Source organism: Carcharhinus amblyrhynchos, chromosome 9, assembly GCF_965287045.1.
Source record: "Carcharhinus amblyrhynchos chromosome 9, sCarAmb.v2.hapA, whole genome shotgun sequence".
NCBI lineage: Eukaryota > Metazoa > Chordata > Chondrichthyes > Carcharhiniformes > Carcharhinidae > Carcharhinus > Carcharhinus amblyrhynchos.
In genome coordinates this window covers 4,083,855-4,105,951 of record NC_137332.1, presented here as the reverse complement: position 1 = coordinate 4,105,951, position 22,097 = coordinate 4,083,855, and the positions used below count along the sequence as shown (strand labels likewise).

The following is a 22,097-nucleotide window of genomic DNA, read 5'->3' as shown; positions in this document are numbered from 1 at the left end:
TACTGACCCGAGGTTCATGCCTATCCCTTTCCATCACTAAGGTGAACGTAACCGAATTGTGGTCACTATCACCAAAATGCACACCAACTTCCAAGTCTAGCACCTGGTCTGGCTCATTTCCCAGCACCAAGTCCAATATAGCCTCACCTCTAGTTGGCCTATCTACATATTGAGTCAAAAAACCTTCCTGCACACTTTGAACAAAAACTGACCCCTCTAACGAGCTAGAGCTATAGCAATTCCAATCAATGTTAGTAAAGTTAAAGTCCCCCATAACAATTACCCTATTACTTTCACTCCTAACCAGGATCGTCTCTGCAATCCTTTCCTCAACCTCTCTAGAACTTTTTGGAGGTCTATAAAAGACTCCCAATAGGGTGACCTCTCCTCTCCTATTTCTAATTTCTGCCCATACTACCTCAACAGACAAGTCCTCATTAAACTTCCTCTCTGACACTGTGATATAGTCCTTGACCAATAATGCTACTCCACCCCCCCTTCTACCTCCTTCTCTACTCCGACTAAAGCACTTATACCCCGGCACCTGCAACATCCATTCCTGACCCTGCTCTATCCACGTCTCTGAAATGGCCACAACATCAAAGTCCCAGGTACTGGTCCACGCTGCAAGTTCATCCACTTTATTGCGAATACTCCTCGCGTTAAAGTATATACATTTCAAACCTCGCTCCGCCCCACCCCCACAATGCCGTGCAATGCCATCCCCTTCTATGCCCCCCTCACTTTCACCCCCTCTACCCAGGATCCCACCCCCCCTCTGATCATTCTTAATGATCAAAGAACTGACTCAGAAATCGTTCACCAGATTGAAATACACAGTCACCAGACAAAGATCAAAGTGCAGAACTGGGGGGAGGGGGAAGCGGGGTGGGGTGAGGGGGAGGCGGGAGTGAGGCAGGGTGGGGGAGGAGAGTTAGGTGGGGAGGAGGTGGGGTTGGGCGAAGTGCGTTTGGGGGAGGCGAGGTGGGTGGGTGGAGGATGCAGGCAGGGGATGGAAGGGAAGGGGAGGGGAGGGAGGCGGGGGATGGAAGAGGGGAGGGGAGGAGGGGATGAAGGGGAGCGGATGGAGGGGAGGGGGAAGGAGCTGGAAGAGACGGGGAGGGGAAGGAGCTGGAAGAGACGGGGAGGGGATGGAAGGAAGAGGGAGGGACAGAGGGGAGGGGACAGGGGGCGGGCAAGGGATGGAGGGGAGGCGGGCAGGGGATGGAGGGGAGGCGGGCAGGGGATGGAGGGGAGGGGATGGAGGGGAGGCGGGCAGGGGATGGAGGGGAGGGGATGGAGGGGAGGCGGGCAGGGGATGGAGGGGATGGAGGGGAGGGGATGGAGTGGAGGGGATGGAGTGGAGGGGAGAGGGGATGGAAGGGAGGGTGGAGGGGACGGAAGGGAGTGGACAGAGGGGAGGGGAGGGAATGGAGGGGGAGGTGGGGTGAAGATGGAGGGGGAGGAGGGGTGGGGATGGAAGGGGATGGGGATGGAGGGGGAGGGCCTGGAAGGGGGAGGGATGGGATGGAGGGGGAGGGGGGTGGTAGGGAGGGTGGGTGTGTACCTCTGGGCGCCGGCTGGGAGCCCCGGGTCTGGTCAGTAAGGCGGTGTCGCCGCAAACCACCGCAGTATCTTCCACAAAGACGCAGTCGGGCAGCGCCGGGTCCGCCGGTAGTTGCAGCAGTTGTAAACCCAGCTCCGAGCTCAGCACCTGGGTATAGCGCTGGTGTTCCCTCCGAGCCTTCTCCAGGTTCACCTCCTCATCTCCGCCCATCCGCAACGCTTCAGCTGCCAGAGAGTCCGGGATATCCCTCACTACAGCATGGGTACAAGTCCCAAAAACAGACACAGAGCTAGCCATAACCCCCACTGCCCTGCCTCCCACAGAAACTCAAGCCCTGGCTGTTAGCCTGGCCCCCAAATATTCCCACACACTCACAGACTGAGACACACTCACTGAGACACACAGTCAACCACACACTGTGTGCTACAGAGACACACTGCCCAATACTACTAGTGTGCTACACCCAGACAGAGACACACTGTCCAACACTGAGCTACACTGACACTGATATAGAGACCGATATAGACACACACTAACACTGAGCTACACTGAAACTGCTACAGAGTCTGATATAGACACAGAGACACACTCTCTAACACAGAGCTACACTGACACAGCTACAGAGACTGATATAGACACAGAGACAGACTCTCTGACACAGAACTACACTGACACTGAAATAGAGACTGATATAGACACAGAGACACACTGTCTGACACTTAGCTACACTGACACCGCTACAGAGACTGATAATAGACAGAGACACACTCTCTGACACAACTACACTGACACTGATATAGAGACTGATATAGACACAGAGACACACTCCAACACTGAGCTACACTGACACTGATATAGAGACTGATAATAGACACAGAGACACACTGTCTGACACAGAGCAACACTGACACTGATATAGAGACTGATGTAGACACAGAGACACAGTCTGACACTGAGCTACACTGAAACTGCTACAGAGACTGATATAGAGACAGAGATACACTCTAACACTGAGCTACACTGACACTGCTAGAGACTGGGCTACAGTGCAACACCGAAACTGCTACACTGTAAACACCCAGACTGATACAGTATCTGATACTGACACTGCCTTTAACACTGTGTTTAACACTGACTCTCTCTGTCACTATCTCTCTCTCTGTGACAGGCTGCCGGGAGCGCGCATTCAAATATGCACGCACCCGCTCCTCACTCCACCCTCAATTGCCAGAGGCTGCCTCTTATTCCATCCACCCCTCCTCCGTCTCTCCCTCTCTCTTCCCACTCCCGCTCTGCTTATCCTCACTCCTTCCTACACTCTAACCCTCTCTACCTCCCTCCTTCCAATAACTCGACTCCCTACCTTTCTACACCCTCAATCCCTCCCTTGCACTCCCCTTTCCGTCTCCAGCTCTCTATACACCTCCTCACTAACCCTCCCCAGCCCCTTCCTCCCTCCCACCTCATCCCCTACATCTCCCTCCCCCTCCCCATCTCTTACCTCTCCTCCCTTCCCCTCCCCCTCCCTCCCCTCTCCCCCCCTCCCCTCTCCCCTCAACTTACCCCTCCCTCACTCTCCCCTCATCCCTCTTTCCCTTCCCATTCCTCCCATGAATCCCTGCAGCACAGTGGGAGGCCACTCGGCCCACTGGGTCCACACTAACTCTCCAAAACAGCATCTTATCCATGCCCAGACCCCTAGCCGTGCCCTAGCCTGGCACATTTACAATGGCTGACCCACCGAACCTACAGATCTTTGAATTTGAATTTGTGAAGGAACCAAACACAATGGTTTCAGTTTTGTAATATTTAGCATTTGCTATTAGAGAAACAGTGATAATTTAACAGAAGTGAAAGGTTTGATTCTAAGCAGTGATTAGGTTGGGCTGTGAGTCATCAGTGCACACATGAAAACTGATTTTGTGCTTCCAAATGGAACATGGGAGCAGGAATAGGCCATTCAGCCCATCAAACAGATCTTGTTAATCTTCTACTTAAAAGCCTGTGTTTTCAGCATTTCCCTTAATGTGTCCAGAAATTTGCAATTTCTGTCTTGAACATGCTCAATAATTGATCTGATCTGATTTATTATTGTCACATGTATTAACATACAGTGACAAGTATTGTATCTTACACGCTATACAGACAAAACATACCGTTCATAGAGAAGGAAATGAAAGAGTGCAGAATGTAGTGTTGCAGTCATAGCTAGGGTGTAGAGAAAGATCAACTTAATGCGAGGTAGGTCCACTCAAAAGTCTGACAGCAGCAGGGAAGAAGCTGTTCTTGAGTCAGCTGGTATGTGATCTCAGACTTTTGTATCTTTTACCCAAAGGAAGAAGGTGCAAGAGAGAATGTCCGGGGTGCATGGGGTTCTTAATTATGCTGGCTGCTTTTCCAAGGCAGCGGGAAGTGTAGACAGAGTCAATGGGTAGGAGGCTGGTTTGTGTGATGGACTGGGCTACGTTCACGACTCTTTGTAGTTCCTTGCGGTCTTGGGCAGAGCAGGAGCCCATACCAAACTGTGATACAACCAGAAAGAATGCTTTCTATGGTGCACCTGTAAAAGTTGAGATTCCCCCTTGGGTAGAGAATTCCAAAGATTCCCTCTGTGTGAAAAAATTCCTCCTCATTTCAGTCCCAAATGGTGTACCTTTTATTCAGAGCCTGTGTGTCCAGGTTCTAGATTCACCAGCCAGCAGAAACATCCTACTCACATCCACCCAGGTCACCCAGGTCCCTTTGGGCACCTGCATTTCCCAATCTCTCACCATTTAAGAAATATTCTGCCTTTCTTTCTTTTCTACCAAATTGGATAACTTCACAATTGTTCACATTGTACTCCATCTGTCATGTTCTTGCCTATTTCCGCAGCCTTCCTAGTTCTCCTTGCACACTCGTGACAACTTGTACTTCCTTCTAATTTGGTGTCATCAGCAAATTTGAAAATGTTACTTTTGGTTCATGAATCCTTTATATAGATTGTGAACAGTTGTGGTTCCAGTACTGATCCTCGTGGTAACCCTTGCAGTAACAGCCTGCTATTCTGAGGATGACTCATTTATTCCTACTCTCTGTTTCCTGAACATTAACCAATGATCAGTATATTTTCCCTAATGCCATGTGCTCTAATTTTGCTTACTAACCTCCTGCGTGGGACTTTATCAAAAGCCTTCTGAAAATCCAAATATATCATATCCACACATATCCTTTATCAATAATAATCTCAAGAAACTCCAACAGTTTGTCAAACATGATTTCCCTTTTATAATTCCACATTGTCTCAACCCAGTCCTATCATTATTTTCTTAGTGGCCAGTAACAACATTGTTTATAACGGATTCTAATTGATTCATGGGGCTTGGGCATTGTTGGCTGGCCAACATTTATTGTCCAAATCACTGTGTCACCACGTTGAAGTAACAGGGTCTGTAGTTCCCCAGTTCTCCCTCTTCCTCCTTTCTGAAACATTGGCATTATCTTTGTGACTTTCCAGTCTGCAGGAAGTGTTCCAGAATCTAATGAATTAGAAAACAGAATCAGTGCCTCTACTAGCTCAAAGCAAACCTCCCTCAGCGCTCAAGGATATAGCTCAACAGATCCAAGGGATTTATCGATTTTCAATCCAAGTATGTTTTGCGTGCTACTTCTTTATTAGTGCCAGTTTCTTTTAGTTCCTCACCATATTGTCAAGTTGTTGAGAAAATAGCAGAGGGTCCAAGGATAGATCCTCTTCTGTTGCTGAAAGTCTCCATTCTTTTGTTACTTCTGGTCTTGTTCAACACACTTTGAGTCGCAGTCATGTCGTTATGATGGGCTGAATGTAAAAATCAGGGAGGAGACTTAACTGACTCACACAATAAACATCAAACAGCCATTGGGATATTCACTGGCTTGTAACTGAACCTCTGCTCCCTTCCAAGCAGCTCTCCTGTCTTAGAGAGGCGTCGGCCAATTGATTCATCAGCAGCTCTTGCGTCCCAGCAACGCCACCAAGACATGTGGCTACAGAAGGGACTGCATTTCTCCCTGAAGAAAGGGTTCAGCAATGGAGCCTTGACTGTGAGATGAGTCCAGGGTCTCTCTGGGGACCAGGTTGGCAGGCTGGGGCAAGGGGTAAATGGAACAGAAGATGACAGGTCAAGAGGGGTGAAACGCGAGGGTGGAGGGGAGATGAGATCACACAGTGAGGGGGATGGTGTCTTTGATAATTCAGGGTGCCCATCTAGGTGGCACCCTTGCCCAGCCTTCCCACCAGGCCCAGAACTCTTGCTAGCTGGCCTAGTTACTTGCTATGGCTGCCCCACTATTGATAAAATGCCAGCAGCCTTCCATCCAATAACTCTGTCTACACTTCCCGCTGCCTTGGAAAAGCAGCCAGCATAGTTAAGGACCCCACGCACCCCGGACATTCTCTCTTCTACCTTCTTCCTTCGGGAGAAAGATACAAAAGTCTGAGGTCACGTACCAACCGACTCAAGAGCAGCTTCTTCCCTGCTGCTGTCAGACTTTTGAATGGACCTACCTCACATTAAGTTGATCTTTCTCTACACCCGAGCTATGACTGTAACACGACATTTTGCACTCTCTCCTTTCCTTCTCTATGAACGTTATGCTTTGTATGTATAGCGCACAAGAAGCAATACTTTTCGCTGGATGTTAATACATGTGACAATAATAAATCAGATCAAATCAAAACAGCAGGGAGGAAGAAGCTCTTAAGTAGCTCACATGCTACCTGATACCTCCCCTATTGTGGGCATGCTGCCCAGTTTTACCCCCACCCTTGCCTGCCGTTCCACCCATTCAGGCCATGAATATTTCCCCATTAAATCCAGGCCAGCTCTGTAGACCAATCCAAGCAGCCCCCTCCCTTAACCCCTGCGATTTTAATTCCTATAAGTGCTGAGCCAATTTCCTTTTGAAACTGATATTTCTCCACTTCCTCACAGGCAGTGAGCTCTCAGACAATTACTTTCTTATTGGAGATAGTATCAGATCCAAAGAAGAAGACTATAAATTGGCAAGAAAAAAGCAATAGGCCTGAGGATTGGGAGCAGTTTAAAATTCAGCAAAGGAGGACCAAGGGATTAGGGAATAGCACTCTACACCAGCATCCCCCACGATGATGGCATTGCTGCAACTGCCTCAGTACTCAATGCCGACAACTGCCGATCTTCAGATGCAATTTTACAACTCATCCGCTTCATCCTGGACCACAATGTCTTCACCTTCAACAACCAGTTCTTCATCCAGACACACGGAACAGCCATGGGGACCAAATGCATTCCTCAATATGCCAACATCTTCATGCACAAGTTTGAACAAGATCTCTTCACTGCACAGGACCTTGACCCGACGCTGTACACTAGATACATCGATGACATTTTCTTCCTTTGGCCTCATAGTGAACAATCATTCAAACAACTATACAATGACATCAAAAAGTTCCATCCCACCATCAGACTCACCATGGACTATTCTCTGGAATCGGTCGCATTCTTGAACACGCACATCTCCATCAAGGACGGTCACCTCAGCACCTCACTGTACCGCAAGCCCAAGGATAACCTCCACTTCTCCAGGTTCCACCCTAAACACATTCAAGAAGCCACCCCTACAGAGAAGCCCTCCATATACACAGGATCTGCTCAATGAGGAGGATCGCAACAGACACCTCCAGATGCTGAAAAATGCCCTCATAAGAGATATGGAACTTGACTCATCAATCAACATTTCCAACACACCACAGTGAAAAACTGCATTGACTTCTCAAAAGACAAACACGGGACATGGTGGACAGGGTATCCTTCATCGTCCAGTACTTCCCTGGGGTGGAGCATGACATCTTCTTGGGAGCCTTCAACATGTCATCAATGAAGATGAACACCTTGCCAGGGCCATCCCCACACCCTCACTTCTTGCCTTCAAACAACCGCACAACCTCAAACGGAACATTTTCCGCAGCAAACTACGCAGCCTTCAGGAGAACAGTGACCACAACACCACACAACCCTGCCACAGCAACCTCTGCAAGACATGCTGGATCATCGACATGGATGCCATCATCTCACGTGAGAATACCATCCACCAGGTACACGGTACATACTCCTGTGATTTGGCCAACATTGTCTACCTGATACGCTGCAGGAAAGGATGTCCCGAGGCATGGTACGTTGGGGAGACCGTTCAGACGCTACGACAATGGATGGACAGACATTTCTCAACAATCACCAGGCAGGAGTGTTCTCTTCCTGTCGGAGAACACTTCAACAGTCACGGGCATTCAGCCTCCAGTCTTCGGGTAAGCGTTCTCCAAGGCGGCCTTCAAGACACACAATGCAGAGTCGCTGAGCAGAAACTGATAGCCAAGCTCCGCACATATGAGGACGGCCTCAGTCGGGGTCGTGGGTTCATGTCACACTACATGCAATCCCCACTATTTGGCCTTGGCTTACAAAATCCTACGAACGGTCCTGGCTTGAGACAACTCACACTTCTCTAACCTGTGATTATCCCTCTCTTCAGTCACACTGTCTGTATCTGTAAAGATTCGATTACCTGTAAAAACTCGCATTCCAACCATTATCTTGTAATTGAGTCTGTGTCTATATATTCCCTGTTTGTGAATCCAACTCCCACTCACCTGATGGAGGAGCGGCGCTCTGAACTGGGACCAAGAGATTGATTAAGAAGGGAAAAACGGAGTATGAAAGTAAGCCAGCAGGGAACATAAAAGTTTCTATAGGTTTGTAAAGAGAAAAAGATTGACAAAAACGAATGTAGACCCCTTACAATCAGAAACGGAGAATTCATAACGGCAATAAATAAATGGCTGAGTAACTAAATTCATACTTTGCTTCAGTCTTCAGAAAGGAAGACATCAACAATGTACCAGAAGTTCTGAGAGAAACAAGTTTCAGTGAGGAGCTGAAAGAAATTAGCATTAGTAGAGAAGTGGTTCTGGAAAAACTACTGGAATTGAAGATAGATAAATCTCCAGGTCCTGATAATCTTCATCCCAGAGTACTTAAGGAAGTCTTAAGTTAGCACAATTGGCACTGTGCCACCGGTATGGTGTCATAGTGGTTAGCACTGCTGCCTCACAGTGCCAGGGAACTAGGCTCAATTCCCGACTTGGGGTCACTGTCTGTGTGGAGTTTGCACATTCTCCCTGTGTCTGCAGGGGTTTCCTCTGAGTGCTGCGGTTTCCACCCACAGTCCAAAGATGTACAGGTTAGGTGAATTGGCTATGCTCAGTTCTCCCTCAGTGTACCCAACAGGCACCGGAGTGTGGCGATTAGGGCATTTTCACAGTAACTTCATTGCAGTGTTAATGTAAAATTACTTGTGACTAACAAATAAACTTTAAAAACTTTAGAAGTGCCCCTGGAAATAGTAGATCCATTGCTGGTTATTTTCCAAAATACTAACAAAGAACAACACAGCACGGGAAACAGGCCCTTCGGCCCAACGAGCCCGCGCCGCCGTCCTACTATCTCAGTGACCTATTCATGATTTTAGTCTACGTCTAACGTGCGAGGATCAGGGAGGTCCAATTTAGGGACAATTTTAGTACCCAATCAATCAGCCTAAAAGCACATCTTTGGGGGATGTGGGAGGAAACCGGAGCACCCGGAGGAAACCCACGCAACCACGGGGAGAACGTGCAAACTCCCACAGACACAGGCCCAAATCCATGTGTCCGCACAGCAACAGAGATAGTCTCTGAGCTGTCATGTTGCCCTCGAGATGGTCCAGTTTAAGCACACTAACGACATGAAGCAATAGGCAACTCCCGAAGCAACATCCAAGAGCAGCCCACTACAACCTGCCGCCTGCATGCCCCTTGCTGGACTTAAATGCCTGTGGAGACAAAAAAATTCATTATTAAACAGGCAAAGACTAACATTCCTGAGGCAAAATGTATTCCCAAGCCTACAATGTTCAGTAAGGCCTACTATATCCCCCTATATGTAGCCCGCTCATATGGCTGTCTAAGTGACTCTTAAACAACCCTAGCGTGCCTGCTTCCACCACCTTACTCGGCAGTGCATTCCACACCCCCACTACCCTTTGCGTGAAAAACTGCCCTCTAATATTTGTCTTATACCTAGCCCCCCTCACCCTAAGCCCGTGACCCCTCGTTCTATCCATTTCTTGTAGCGGAAAAAGCTTACCACCATTTACTCTATCTATCCCCTTCATAATCTTATAAACCTCTATTAGATCCCCCCTCAGCCGACGTCTCTCAAGGGAAAACAGCCCAAGTTCATCCAATCTTTCCTCGTAAGACAGCCCTTCCATACCAGGCAACATCCTGGTAAATCTCCTCTGCACTCTCTCCAGGATCTCTACATCCTTCCGGTAGTACGGCGACCAGAACTGGACACAGTACTCCAAGTGAGGCCTAACCAATGTTCTATACAACTGCAACATCAAACTCCTACTCTTATATTCTATACCTCTTCCTATGAAGGCTAACATACCATACGCTTTCCTCATCACATTCTGCACCTGTACCGACACCTTCAGGGACTTATGCACTTGCACCCCCAGGTCTCTCTGCGTATCTATACTCCGGATAGTTCTACCTTTTATCGTATAACTCCCCTCCACATTATTCCGGCCAAAGTGCATCACCTCGCATTTCTCCGGATTAAATTCCATTTGCCATCTATCTGCCCAATCTACCAGCCTGTCTATGTCCTGTTGCATTGCCAGGCACTGCTCCTCAGTACCCACCAATCCAACCATCTTGGTGTCATCAGCAAATTTGCTGATCACACCACCTACCCCCTCTTCCAAGTCATTAATATATACCACAAATAGAAGAGGTCCAAGTACCGAGCCCTGCGGCACACCACTGGTGACAGGCCTCCAATTGGAAAAGGAGCCTTCCACTACTACTCGCTGTCTCCTCCTCCCAAGCCAGTTCTCCACCCATCTACATACCTGGCCTTGTATCCCATGAGCCTTCACCTTTTCTATCAGCCTACCATGAGGGACCTTGTCAAACGCCTTACTGAAATCCATATAGACAACATCAACGGCTTGTCCTTCGTCAACCGTTTTTGTCACCTCTTCAAAAAATTCCACTAGATTCGTAAGGCACGACCTCCCTGTAACGAAGCCATGCTGCGTATCCCTGATCAGATTGCAGCGCTCCAGATGTTCATACATCCTATCCTTGAGGATCCTCTCCATTAGCTTGCCTATAACTGAAGTCAAGCTCACCGGCCTATAATTCCCTGGGTTATCCCGCTGACCCTTCTTAAACAACGGTACTACATTTGCAATGCGCCAATCCTCTGGGACCTCACCTGTGTCCAAAGAAGAGACAAAGATTTGCGTCAGAGGCCCAGCAATTTCATCCCTCACCTCCCTTAACAGCCTGGGATAGATGCCATCAGGCCCTGGAGATTTATCCGTCTTTATACTGTCTAAGAGTCCCAACACTTCTTCCCTCGTGATGACTGTATCCCTCAACGGATCCTCAAACTCCTCAAGCACAGCACCAGACATCAGGCCCCTCTCCTGCGTGAATACCGACGCAAAGTATTCATTCAGGATCTCCCCCATTCCCCCAGGCTCCAAGCATAGTTCCCCTCCTCTGTCCCTGAGAGGGCCAATCTTCCCTCTAACCATCCTTTTATTTCTAACATAGGAGTAAAATGCCTTAGGATTTTCTTTAATCCTACCCGCCAAAGCCATTTCATGGCCCCTTTTTGCCTTTCTGATGCCCCTTTTAAGTTCTCTCCTACATTCTCTGTATTCTTCTAACGCTATCTCTGTCCTCAAATGCCTAGATCTAATGTACGCCTCCCTCTTCCTCCTGACCAGGTCCTCAATATCCCTAGTTACCCACGGCTCTCTAATCCTACCCTTCCCATCCTTCCTCTTGACCGGCACGTGCCTTTGAACTCTAAGCTGGTTTCTACAGATTGGAAGGTAGCTAATGTAAGCCCACTATTCAAAAAGGGAGGGAGTGAGAAAACAGAGGACTATAGACCAGTGAGCCTCACATCGGCACTGGGGAAATTGACAGAGTCCATTATCAAGGGTTTCATAACTCAACATTCGGAAGGCAGTAGTTCCAGCCTCTCCATCAAAACCTTGTTGCTAAAATCCTCCATTCCTGGAACCATTCTGGGAAATCTCCCTCTGCACCCTGTCAAAGATTCTCATCCTTCCCGAAATGTACTGTGCTGGACCAGTGCTGGATGCAATATTCTGGCTGGGGTCTAACCGGGGATTTATAAAAGTATAGCATTACCTCCCTGCTTTTGTGCTTGTAACCACAATTTATAAAATCCAAGATTCCGTGTGCTTTGCTAATCACTCTCGCAATGTGTCCTCTCATCTTTTTGATTTAATTTGATTTGATTTATTATTGTCACACATATTAACATACAATGAAAAGTATTGTTTCTTGTTATAGACAAAACATACCGTTCATAGAGAAGGAAATGAGAGAGTGCAGAATGTAGTGATACAGTCATAGCTAGGGTGCAGAGAAAGAGCAACTTAATGCGAAGTAGGTCCATTCAAAAGTTTGATGACAGCACCAGGGAAGAAACTGTTCTTGAGCCAGTTGGTACGTGACCTCAGACTTTTATATCTGAAGAAGGTGGAAGAGAGAATGTGCAGGGTGCGTGGGGTCCTTGATTATGCTGGATGCTTTGCCGAGGCAGCGGGAAGTGTTGACAAAGTCAGTGGATGGGAGGGTGGTTTGCGTGATGGATTGGGCTTCATTCGCAACTTTTTATAGTTTCTTGCAGTCTTGGGCAGAGCAGGAGCCCGTACCAAACTGTGATACAACCAGCAAGAATGCTTTCTATGGTGCTTCTGTAAAAGTTGCTGAGAGTCGTAGTCAACATACCAAATGCCATCTTCGAAGTTCTGAAGATGAGTCACATTTTGCTGTGTGAGCGCACCATTCCATCGATGCTGCCTTGCCCGTCCTGTCTGTCAAAATGTATCACTTGGCACTTCTCTGTACGAAATTCTATCGGTCAATTATCTACCGGTTCTGCTCACCTTTCTACACCCATTCGCATTCCATTCATATCATTCTCAATGTCTGTTACATCCTGAGCTTGGTATCACTGGAGAACATTTACTCTGTGTTTCAATATCCAAGACATTGAATTAGTATAAAAAAAGCAGTGATCTGAGCCCTGACCTTGAGTGAAGCCACACTGTCCACCATTCCCAATCTGTCAGGCAACCAGTTACCAGGGCTACACAGTGGCACAGTGGCTTAGCACTGCTGCCTCACAGCTTCAGGGAACCGGGTTCGATTCCTGGCTTGGGTCACTGTCTATGTGGAGTTTGCACGTTCTCCCCGTGTCTGCGTGTGTTTCCTCTGGATGCTCCAGTTTCCTCCCAGAGTCTGAAATACACACCGCATTGACCCGAACAGGTGCCGGAATGTGGCGACTAGGGGAATTTCACGTAACTTCATTGCAGTGTTAATGTCAGCCTACTTGTGACACTAACAAATAAACTTTATTTTTACTTTTTACAACTGGCTGCATTCTGTCCTGGAACAAATATTTACCCAAGTTCACCATTCCACCAACGTCTAATGAGCCTGAATTTTGTTAACCAGCCTTTTATTGTGATACTTTTGTCAAAGGCTTCCTTAAAATCCAATACACATTATCCACTGAATTTCCTTCTCAAGCTTCCGTTACTTCATCAAAAAAATCCAATCAGCTTAACCAAGTACAATCTATCCTCCATCACATCATCTCTGGTCCTCCAAATCTCTCCAAGTGCCTGTTATTATTTTTTCTTAGTTATTGTTTCTGAAATCTTTATAGAATCATAGAATCCCCACGGTCCATTGAGTCTGCACTGACTGTCTGACAGTGTATCTTACCCAGGACCTGAATCCTGCTCTATCCCTGTTACCTCACACAGTTAGCATGGCCAATCCACCTAACCCACACAACTTTGGACACTAAAGATCAATTTAGCATGGCCAATCCACATTCTAAACATTACCAGCCTCCCTAATTGTGTTTAACCCACTCATTGTCCAGGAAGGAAAAAAACATTCAGATCAGTATTGTTATTTCACATTCTTACTGTTTTTCGTTCTGGATATCGCTTCCACCTTCACTTCGATCAGCCTTTCATCACCATTTTCACCTTTAGTACAAAGCTACGTTTCTGTTATTGCTGTGGTAATTTTAAAACAACATTAATCTAGTGTTGTGTGCTGATTAATATCCGCTTCCTTTAATTGAAGATTTATTTGCTGGATTATCAGGTGGATAGAAATTCAACAAGATTGACCTTTCAGAAGCATATTTACAGATGAGTGTAGCCACTGAATCACAGTCCTTGCTTACCATCGTTACTCATGAAGGTCTTTTTCTTTAACATAAGAACATAAGAACATAAAAACATAAGAAATAGAAGCAGGAGTAGGCCATCTAGACCTTCGAGCCTGTCCCGCCATTCAATAAGATCATGGCTGATCTGTCGTGGCTCAGTTCCACTTTCCCGCCCTCTCCCCATAACCCTTAATCCCCTCTCTTATCAAAAACCCATCAACCCGCGTCTTAAATATATTTAGCGAGGTAGCCTCCACCACTTCAACGGGCAGAGAATTCCAGAGATTCACCACCCTTTGAGTGAAGAAGTTCCTCCTCAACTCTGTTCTAAACCGCCCCCCCTTTATCTTGAGGCTGTGCCCCCTAGTCCTACTGTCCTTTCTGAGCGGGAAGAGTCTCTCCACCTCTATCCTATCCATCCCATTCATCATCTTATACGTCTCAATGAGATCTCCCCTCATTCTTCTAAACTCTAACGAGTACAAGCCTAGTTTATTCAGCCTCTCCTCATAGCTGAACCCCCTCAACTCCGGTATCAGCCTAGTAAACCTCCTCTGGACTCCCTCCGAGGCCAAAATATCCTTGCGTAAGTACGGCGCCCAAAACTGCACACAGTACTCCAGCTGCAGCCTCAGCAATGCCCTATATAGCCGCAGCAAGACCTCCCTACTTTTATATTCAATCCCCCTTGCTATGAAGGCCAGCATCCCATTCGCCTTCCTGACCACCTGCTGCACCTGCAAGCTGGGTTTTTGCGACTCATGCACAAGGACCCCGAGGTCCCTCTGCACCGCCGCCTGCTGCAGTTTCTCGCCACGTAAGTAATAATCCTTCCTACCATTATTCCTACCAAAGTGGACCACCTCGCACTTGCCAACATTAAATTCCATTTGCCAGTTCCTGGCCCATTCGCCCAGCCTATCTAGATCCTTCTGTAGACTCTCCACACCCTCCCCAAAATTTGCCGTTCCACCAATCTTGGTGTCATCAGCAAATTTCGACACCCTACACTTGGTTCCCTCCTCCAGATCATCTATATAAATGCTAAATAGCTGAGGCCCCAGCACCGACCCCTGGGGCACTCCACTAGTCACCATCCGCCAATCCGAATAGCACCCATTGACCCCCACTCTCTGCCTCCTATTTGACAGCCAATCCTCTATCCACGCTAACACCCTACCCCCAACTCCATGCCCCCTTACCTTCTGCAATAACCTCTTGTGAGGCACCTTGTCAAACGCCTTCTGAAAATCAAGAAAGACCACATCCACCGGCTCTCCTCTATCCACCGCCCTAGACACATCCTCATAGAACTCCAATAAATTTGTCAGACACAACTTCCCCTTAACGAAACCGTGCTGCGTCTGCTCTATCAAGCAATTCCCCTCAAGATGCCTCGCTATTTCTTCCTTGATGACGGATTCTAACATTTTACCTACAAAAACGTTAGTTCATTGTTTGTGATGCTTTTAGAACAGGGACTGTTGTCTCTCATGTTATGCCTTTGAGAGAAGAGCGACGAATAACTTTTGCTTTGTGAACTCTGACTGGTGTTGAATCTAACTGCTCAGATAGAAAAAGGACCATTGAGGATAATATTTGATGCACAAAGGTTTCATGGCACTATTTGTAGGAACTTAGGGGAGTCCACTCCCAGTACACTGGCCAGAATCACAGAACTGTTAGAACATAGAACAGTACAGCACAGTACAGGTCCTTTGGCCCTCTATGTTGTGCCGAGCTATGTCCAATCCCAAGATCAAGCTGTCCCACTCCCTATCATTCTGGTGTACTCCATGTGCCTATCCAATAACCACTTGGAAGTTCCTAAAGTGTGCGGCTCCACTATCACAGCAGGCAGTGTATTCCACACCCCAACCACTGTCTGAGTAAAGAACCTACCTCGGACATCCCTCCTATATCTCCCATTATGTTATGCCCCCTAGTAACAGCTACATCCACCCGAGGAAATAGTCTCTGAACGTCCACTCCATCAATCCCTCTCAACATCTTATAAACCTCTATTAAGTCGCCTCTCATCCTCCTCCGCCCCAAAGAGAAAAGCCCCAGCTCCCTCAACCGTTCCTCATAAGACCTACCCTTCAAACCAGGCAGCATCCTGTTATTGCAGAGAAAGAGGCCATTCAGCCCAGCACATCAGTACTAGCTCATTGAATGACCAATTCCCAAAGTTCCACTGCCTTGCCTTCTCTCTGTACTTGCACATTATTCATTAGTGTCATATGTAGGCTTATATTAACACTGCAATGAAGTTACTGTGGAAGTCCCCTAGTCACCACACTCTGGCCCCTGCTTGGGTACACTGAAGGAGAATTTCGCATGGACAATCCACTGAAACCAGCATGTCTTTCGGACCGTGGGAGGAATCCGGAGCATCATGAGGAAACCCACACAGACACGGGGAGCACATGCAGACTGTGCACAGACAGTGACCCAAGCCGGGAATCGAACTCAGGTCCCTGGTGCCGTAAGGCTGCAGTGCGAACCACTGTGCCACCTACTTCCTTTTCAGATAATAGTTTAATTCGCTATTGAACGTTCGAACCTGCTTCACTCACGCTCGTAGGCCGTGCATTCCAGACCCTAACCACTCACTTTTGCTTCTTTTACCATTTATTTTAAATCTGTGCCCTCTCGTTCTCGATCTTATCCTTACAGCCAATGTCTATCTTGCAATCCATATCATTAAAAAAAGATTATCAGTTCATTCTTACTGTTGTCTGTGGGAGTTTCTGGTGTTTAAATTCCATGTCACATTTACTGGAATTTACCCAAAAATGCGAAGTTTCTGGCTGAACACTGGCAAGTTTCTCCCCGGAGACTCAGCCAGGTTTTCTTTCCAGATCTTCTGGCACTTTGTCAAAAAAAGCAGGGTGGGTGGGCTTTGCACCGTCATTCTTGAGGATGGCCCCCATTTATTTTTACCGGCAATCTCCGCTCCCCGCCCCCCCCCCTCACCCTGCACATCCTCGCCTTGGCCCTGCCCCTTGTCTTTGTCCCTCGGCAGTGCCAAATTGGCAATCCCCGGCAGTGCCAGGCTGTCAGGAGGCAGTGCCGGGGGTTGCCCAGTTGTGCCACTGACCACCTGGGGGGTGGGCGGGGGGGCTGTGTCCTCCCCAGCGCCACGTGGTCATCCCAACTGCTGCCGCAGTAATGATTACTGACGGTCTGACGTCACGCTGTGTATGTGTGTGTGTGTATGTGTGTGTGTGTGTGTGTGTATGTGTGTGTGTATGTGTGTGTGTGTGTGTGTATGTGTGTGTGTATGTGTGTGTGTGTGTGTGTGTATGTGTGTGTGTGTGTATGTGTGTATGTGTGTGTGTATGTGTGTGTGTGTGTGTGTGTGTGTGTGTGTGTATGTGTGTGTGTGTGTATGTGTGTGTGTGTGTGTATGTGTGTGTGTGTGTGTGTGTGTATGTGTGTGTGTATGTGTGTGTGTGTGTGTATGTGTGTGTGTGTGTGTGTGTGTGTATGTGTGTGTGTGTGTGTGTGTGTATGTGTGTGTATGTGTGTGTGTGTGTGTGTGTGTATGTGTGTGTGTGTGTATGTGTGTGTGTGTGTGTGTGGGGTGGGGGAACAGCGGGGGGGGGGGTGGGGGGGGGCGGCGGCTGGTTAGGGCGGGGAGGGGGGAGCATCTGACGCCCCCAGAAGATTAGACAAATCTGAATCTATTTAAATCGATGGTAATTAACCCCCCCCCACAGGGTGAGACCCTGATGACACGGTAGGTGGGAGGGAGGCGGTGGAGAGCATTGCGTTCCGAGCCCTCCCGACACAAACAATTCTCCTCACCTCTGTCCGAAAGTGGGGACTCCTAATTTTAAATCAGTTCCCCCTTGTTCTGGACCCCCCCATAAGAGGAAACATCCCTTCCGCACCCGCATTTTACCATTTTTGGGGTAAATTCCAGTCGTAGTAAATGTGGCATCCAGTTTACGTGGCGCGGTGGCACAGTGATTAGCATTGCTGCCTTACAGCGCCAGGGACCCAGGTTCGATTCCTGGCTTGGGTCACTGTCTGTGCGGGATCTGCATGTCCTCCCCGTGTCTGCGTGGGTTTCCCCTGGCTGCTCCACTTCAACAGTGGCGCCACCTCAGGAAACACCTCCTCTGCTGTAAGATGCTTTGAGGTGACCCGAGGTTGTGAAAGGTGCTATAAAAATCCAAGTCCTTCTGGAAAGAGTGCCTTGGGATCTTTTACATCCAGCTGGGAGGGTGCGGGAGAAAGTGGCACCTCTGACATTGCGGCATGCCCTCAGCCCTGCATTCGGAGTGCCAATCTGGTTTGCGTGCTCAAGTTTCTGGAGTGGGACTGGAACCCAAAACGTTCTGATTCAGAGACACGAGAGGAACCTCACTGGATTAGAGGTGATTCAGAGGAGGTTTAGTAAAGCGATACCTGGAATGGGCGGGTTGTCTTGGAAGGACAGATGGGGCTTGTTTCCACTGGGGTTTAGCGGAGTGACGGGGGTGACTTGATCGAAGTCTATAAGATCGTGAACGTTATTGACAAGGTCACAGAATCATAGAATCCTTACAGTGCAGAAGGAGGCCATTCGGCCCATCAAGTCCGCACCAACCACAATCCCAGCCACCCCTTATTCCCATAGGCCCACGTATTTACCCTGCTAATCCTCCCGACAATAAATAGCAATTTAGCACGGCCAATCAACCTGATCCGCACATCTTTGGAAGGTGAGAGGAAACCCATGCAGACACGGGGAGACAGTGTAGACTCCACACAGACCGGGAATCGAACCCGGGTCCCTGATGCTGTAAGGCAGCAGTGCTAATTACTGTGCCACCGCGCCACGTAAACTGGACGATACATTTACTACGGTTGGAATTTACCCAAAAATGGTAAAGTGTGGATGCGAAAAGGATGTTTCGTCTTGTGGGGGGGGGTCCAGAACCAGGAGGCACTGATTTAAAATTAGGGGTTGCCCATTTAGGACAGAGATGAGGAGATTTTTTTTTCTCTCAGAAGGTTGTGTGACTTTGGAACTCTCTGCCTCAGGAGGTGGTGGAACCCAGGGGTCACTGAATGTTGTTAAGATGGTTATAAATACCATTCTTGTTCAGCGAGGGAGCCAAAGGTTTTGGGGGTAGACGGGAATGTGGAATTCGAAACCCAAAGAGATCAGCTTTGATCTCATTGAATGATAGGACAGGCCTGAGGGGCTGAATGGCCTATTCCTGCTCCTAATTCACGCGCTGGTACACGTTTCTGCGTGATGTCCAGCTCGGGCTCAGAGACGCTGAAGCAGAAACCTCTTCACTCCCTTCCTGAGGCCAAAGATGATGTTGCTGCTGCCACCCAGAGGACATCTATTTACATAGCGCACACCGGCCAGTCACAACAACCTGCCGACACACAGCTGGAACTGTACACCTTCCAATGGCATTATCAAACAAAATACAACACCAAGCCACAAAGGGAGAGGCGACCAAAGTGAGGTAGAGAGACAGAGAGGTTCAGAGACACAATTCAAGAGCTAAGGGCCCAGGCAGCCAAAGGTACGGACTCCAATGGAGGGCAAATTAAAATCACAGATGCTCAAGAGTAAAAATAAAGTTTATTTATTAGTCACAAGTAGGATTACATTAGTAGGTAAACACTAGAGATGGGCACAATTTTGTCTTTCAAAAAGCGTTTAGACAGTTACATGGGTACGATGGGTATAGAGGAATATGGGCCAAACACAGGCAATTGGGATTAGCTTAGGGGTTTAAAGAAAAGGATAGCATGAACAAGTTGGGCCGAAGGGCCTGTTTTCGAGCTGTAAACCTCAATGACTCTGTGAAAACCCCCTAGTGACAACACACTGATGCCTGATCGGATACACTGGGAATGTAGCATGGACAATGCACCCTAACCAGCATGTCTTTTGGACTGGAGCTGTAATTGGAGGAGTGCAGATATCTTGTTGGGCTGGAGGAGATTGCAGAGATAGAGAGGGGTGACAGCACGGAGGAGTTTGAATACCAGGAGAATTTTAATATTCAGATGTTATCTGACTGGGAACCACTGTGAGTCACCGAGCACGGGGGCGATGGGAAACTGGACCTGGCGCCAGTTCAGAAACAGACAGTAGACTTTTGAATGATTTCACGTTTCCAGGGCCTGTTTTCTGAAGCTCAGATGCAGAGGGGCAAAGCCACTGGGGAAAGCTCAGGTGCGATTCTTTGCCAAGCTGGTTTTGTTTTTGCTTTGCAGTTAACATGTGATTGCAGAGTCCGATCCCAATTAGGGTTCACAGGGGGAGTATCTCATCAACATTGAATCGTGGAGTTTAACACAGCGAAGGAGTCCAGTTCTAGCCAGGTATAACAGCTGGTTTTAAAATGCGATCACAGAGACCACTTTGCAGACAGTACAAGAGCCACACGCTGCAGATGCTGAAATCCTGAAACCTATTCCTGGAAACTGCTGTTTAAATGTTTTTACACAAAGCAAGAATGTCAAAACTGGGGTAATAAAAAGGAAGTATCGAAGGTTGTGAATGTAGCCCCAATCCATCACGCAAACCAGCCTCCCATCCATTGACTCTGTCTACACTTCCCACTGCCTCGGGGAAAAGCAGCCAGCATAATTAAGGACCCCACACACCCCGGACATTCTCTCTTCCACCTTCTTCCGTTGTGAAAAAGATACAAAAGTCTGAGGTCACGTACCAACCAACTCAAGAACAGCTTCTTCCCTGCTGCTGTCAGACTTTTGAATGGACCTACCCCGCATTAAGTTGATCTTTCTCTACACCCTCGCTGTGACTGTAACACTACATTCTGCACCCTCTCCTTTCCTTCTCTATGAACGGTATGCTTTGTCTGTATCGCGCGCAAGAAACAATACTTTTCACTGTATGTTAATACATGTGACAATAATAAATCAAATCAAATCAAAACATTTGTGCAAAGCAAGATCCCAAGGAGAGTAATGTGATAATGGCCAGGCCATCCTGGTTTAGTAACATTGATTGAGTGATAACTGTTGGCTAGGACAGCGGAGAGAACACTTGCTGTCTTTTTTTAAAATACAGCGCTATAGAATCTGTTACATTCACCTGAGGGGACAGGTGGAGCCTGGCTTCCACATCTTATTTAAAAGCTGAAACCCCGGAATCATTGGAGAATCAAATGGATGCTGGAATACGAAAGGATCTCTCTGGACTGATCAATTAAGATGGATTAAATTACTTTTCACATCTACGACAATCTGTGCCTTTCCTCAAATCAGAGGCTTGAACCAGGTTTTAAATCAGGGCGGCACGGTGGCCCAGTGGTTAGCACTGCTGCTTCACAGCGCCAGGGAACCAGGTTCAATTCCCGGCTTGGGGTCACTGTCCATGTGGAGTTTGCGCATTCTCCCCGTGTCTGCGTGGGTTTCCTGTGGGTGCTCCGGTTTCCTCCCACAGTCTGAAAGACGCGCAGGTTAGGGTGCATTGACCCAGAGTGTGGCGACTAGGGGAATTTCACAGTAACTTCATTGCAGTGTTAATGTAAGCCTTACTTGTGACTAATAAATAAAGTTTAAACCTGTTAATGGAATGAGACCGAATCTCATTCTTCACCTCTCCTTCTCAAACTCCATCCTGTCAGCTACACATGGACAGCTGGCTGGTTGATGACGTGTGCTGGGAGACGGCTGGGTAATGTGGTTCAGGTAGCAGTTCTGCGGTAGGCCTCTTACCTTCCAGTCAGAATGTTTGAGTTGAAAGCCCCCTACAGAGCCTTCAGCGTGTAATCGAGGCTGGTATTTCCACACGGTGCTGAGGCAGTGACAGGAGGTTCATTGGACGCATCGTCAGGTGGAAATCCTGGGACACTCTTGAGCAGGAGCAGGGGAATCCTTCCCCTGTCAAATACTTACTTTTAACCTATAAGGGGAGGCATTGGTTTAATGGTATTTTCACTGGACTAGTAATCCAGGGCAATACTCTGGGGACCCGGGTTCGAATCCCACCACGACAGATGATGAAATTTGAATTCAATAAAAATCTGGAATTAAGAATCTACTGATGACCATGAGACCATTGTCGATTATCAGAAATACCCATCTGGTTCACTAACATCCTTACCCGGTCTGGCCTACTTGTGACTCCAGAGCCACAGCAATGTGGTTGAGTCTTAACTGCCCTCTGAAATAGCTGAGTGAGACACTCA

At 47.8% G+C, this 22,097-nt stretch overlaps 1 protein-coding gene across 1 annotated transcript in view; it reads right to left on the bottom strand.

Moving 5' to 3' along the window:
- The window catches only part of ddah1 (dimethylarginine dimethylaminohydrolase 1), a 125,486-nt gene extending 122,789 nt beyond the window's left edge, over positions 1–2,697 (bottom strand). The window contains exon 1 of the mRNA XM_080195093.1: positions 1,568–2,697. Within this exon, the coding sequence (XP_080051219.1) occupies positions 1,568–1,864 (297 nt within the window). The 5' untranslated portion in view covers positions 1,865–2,697. The remainder of the gene's footprint in view (positions 1–1,567) is intronic.
- Between the last annotated feature and the right edge of the window lie 19,400 nt (positions 2,698–22,097).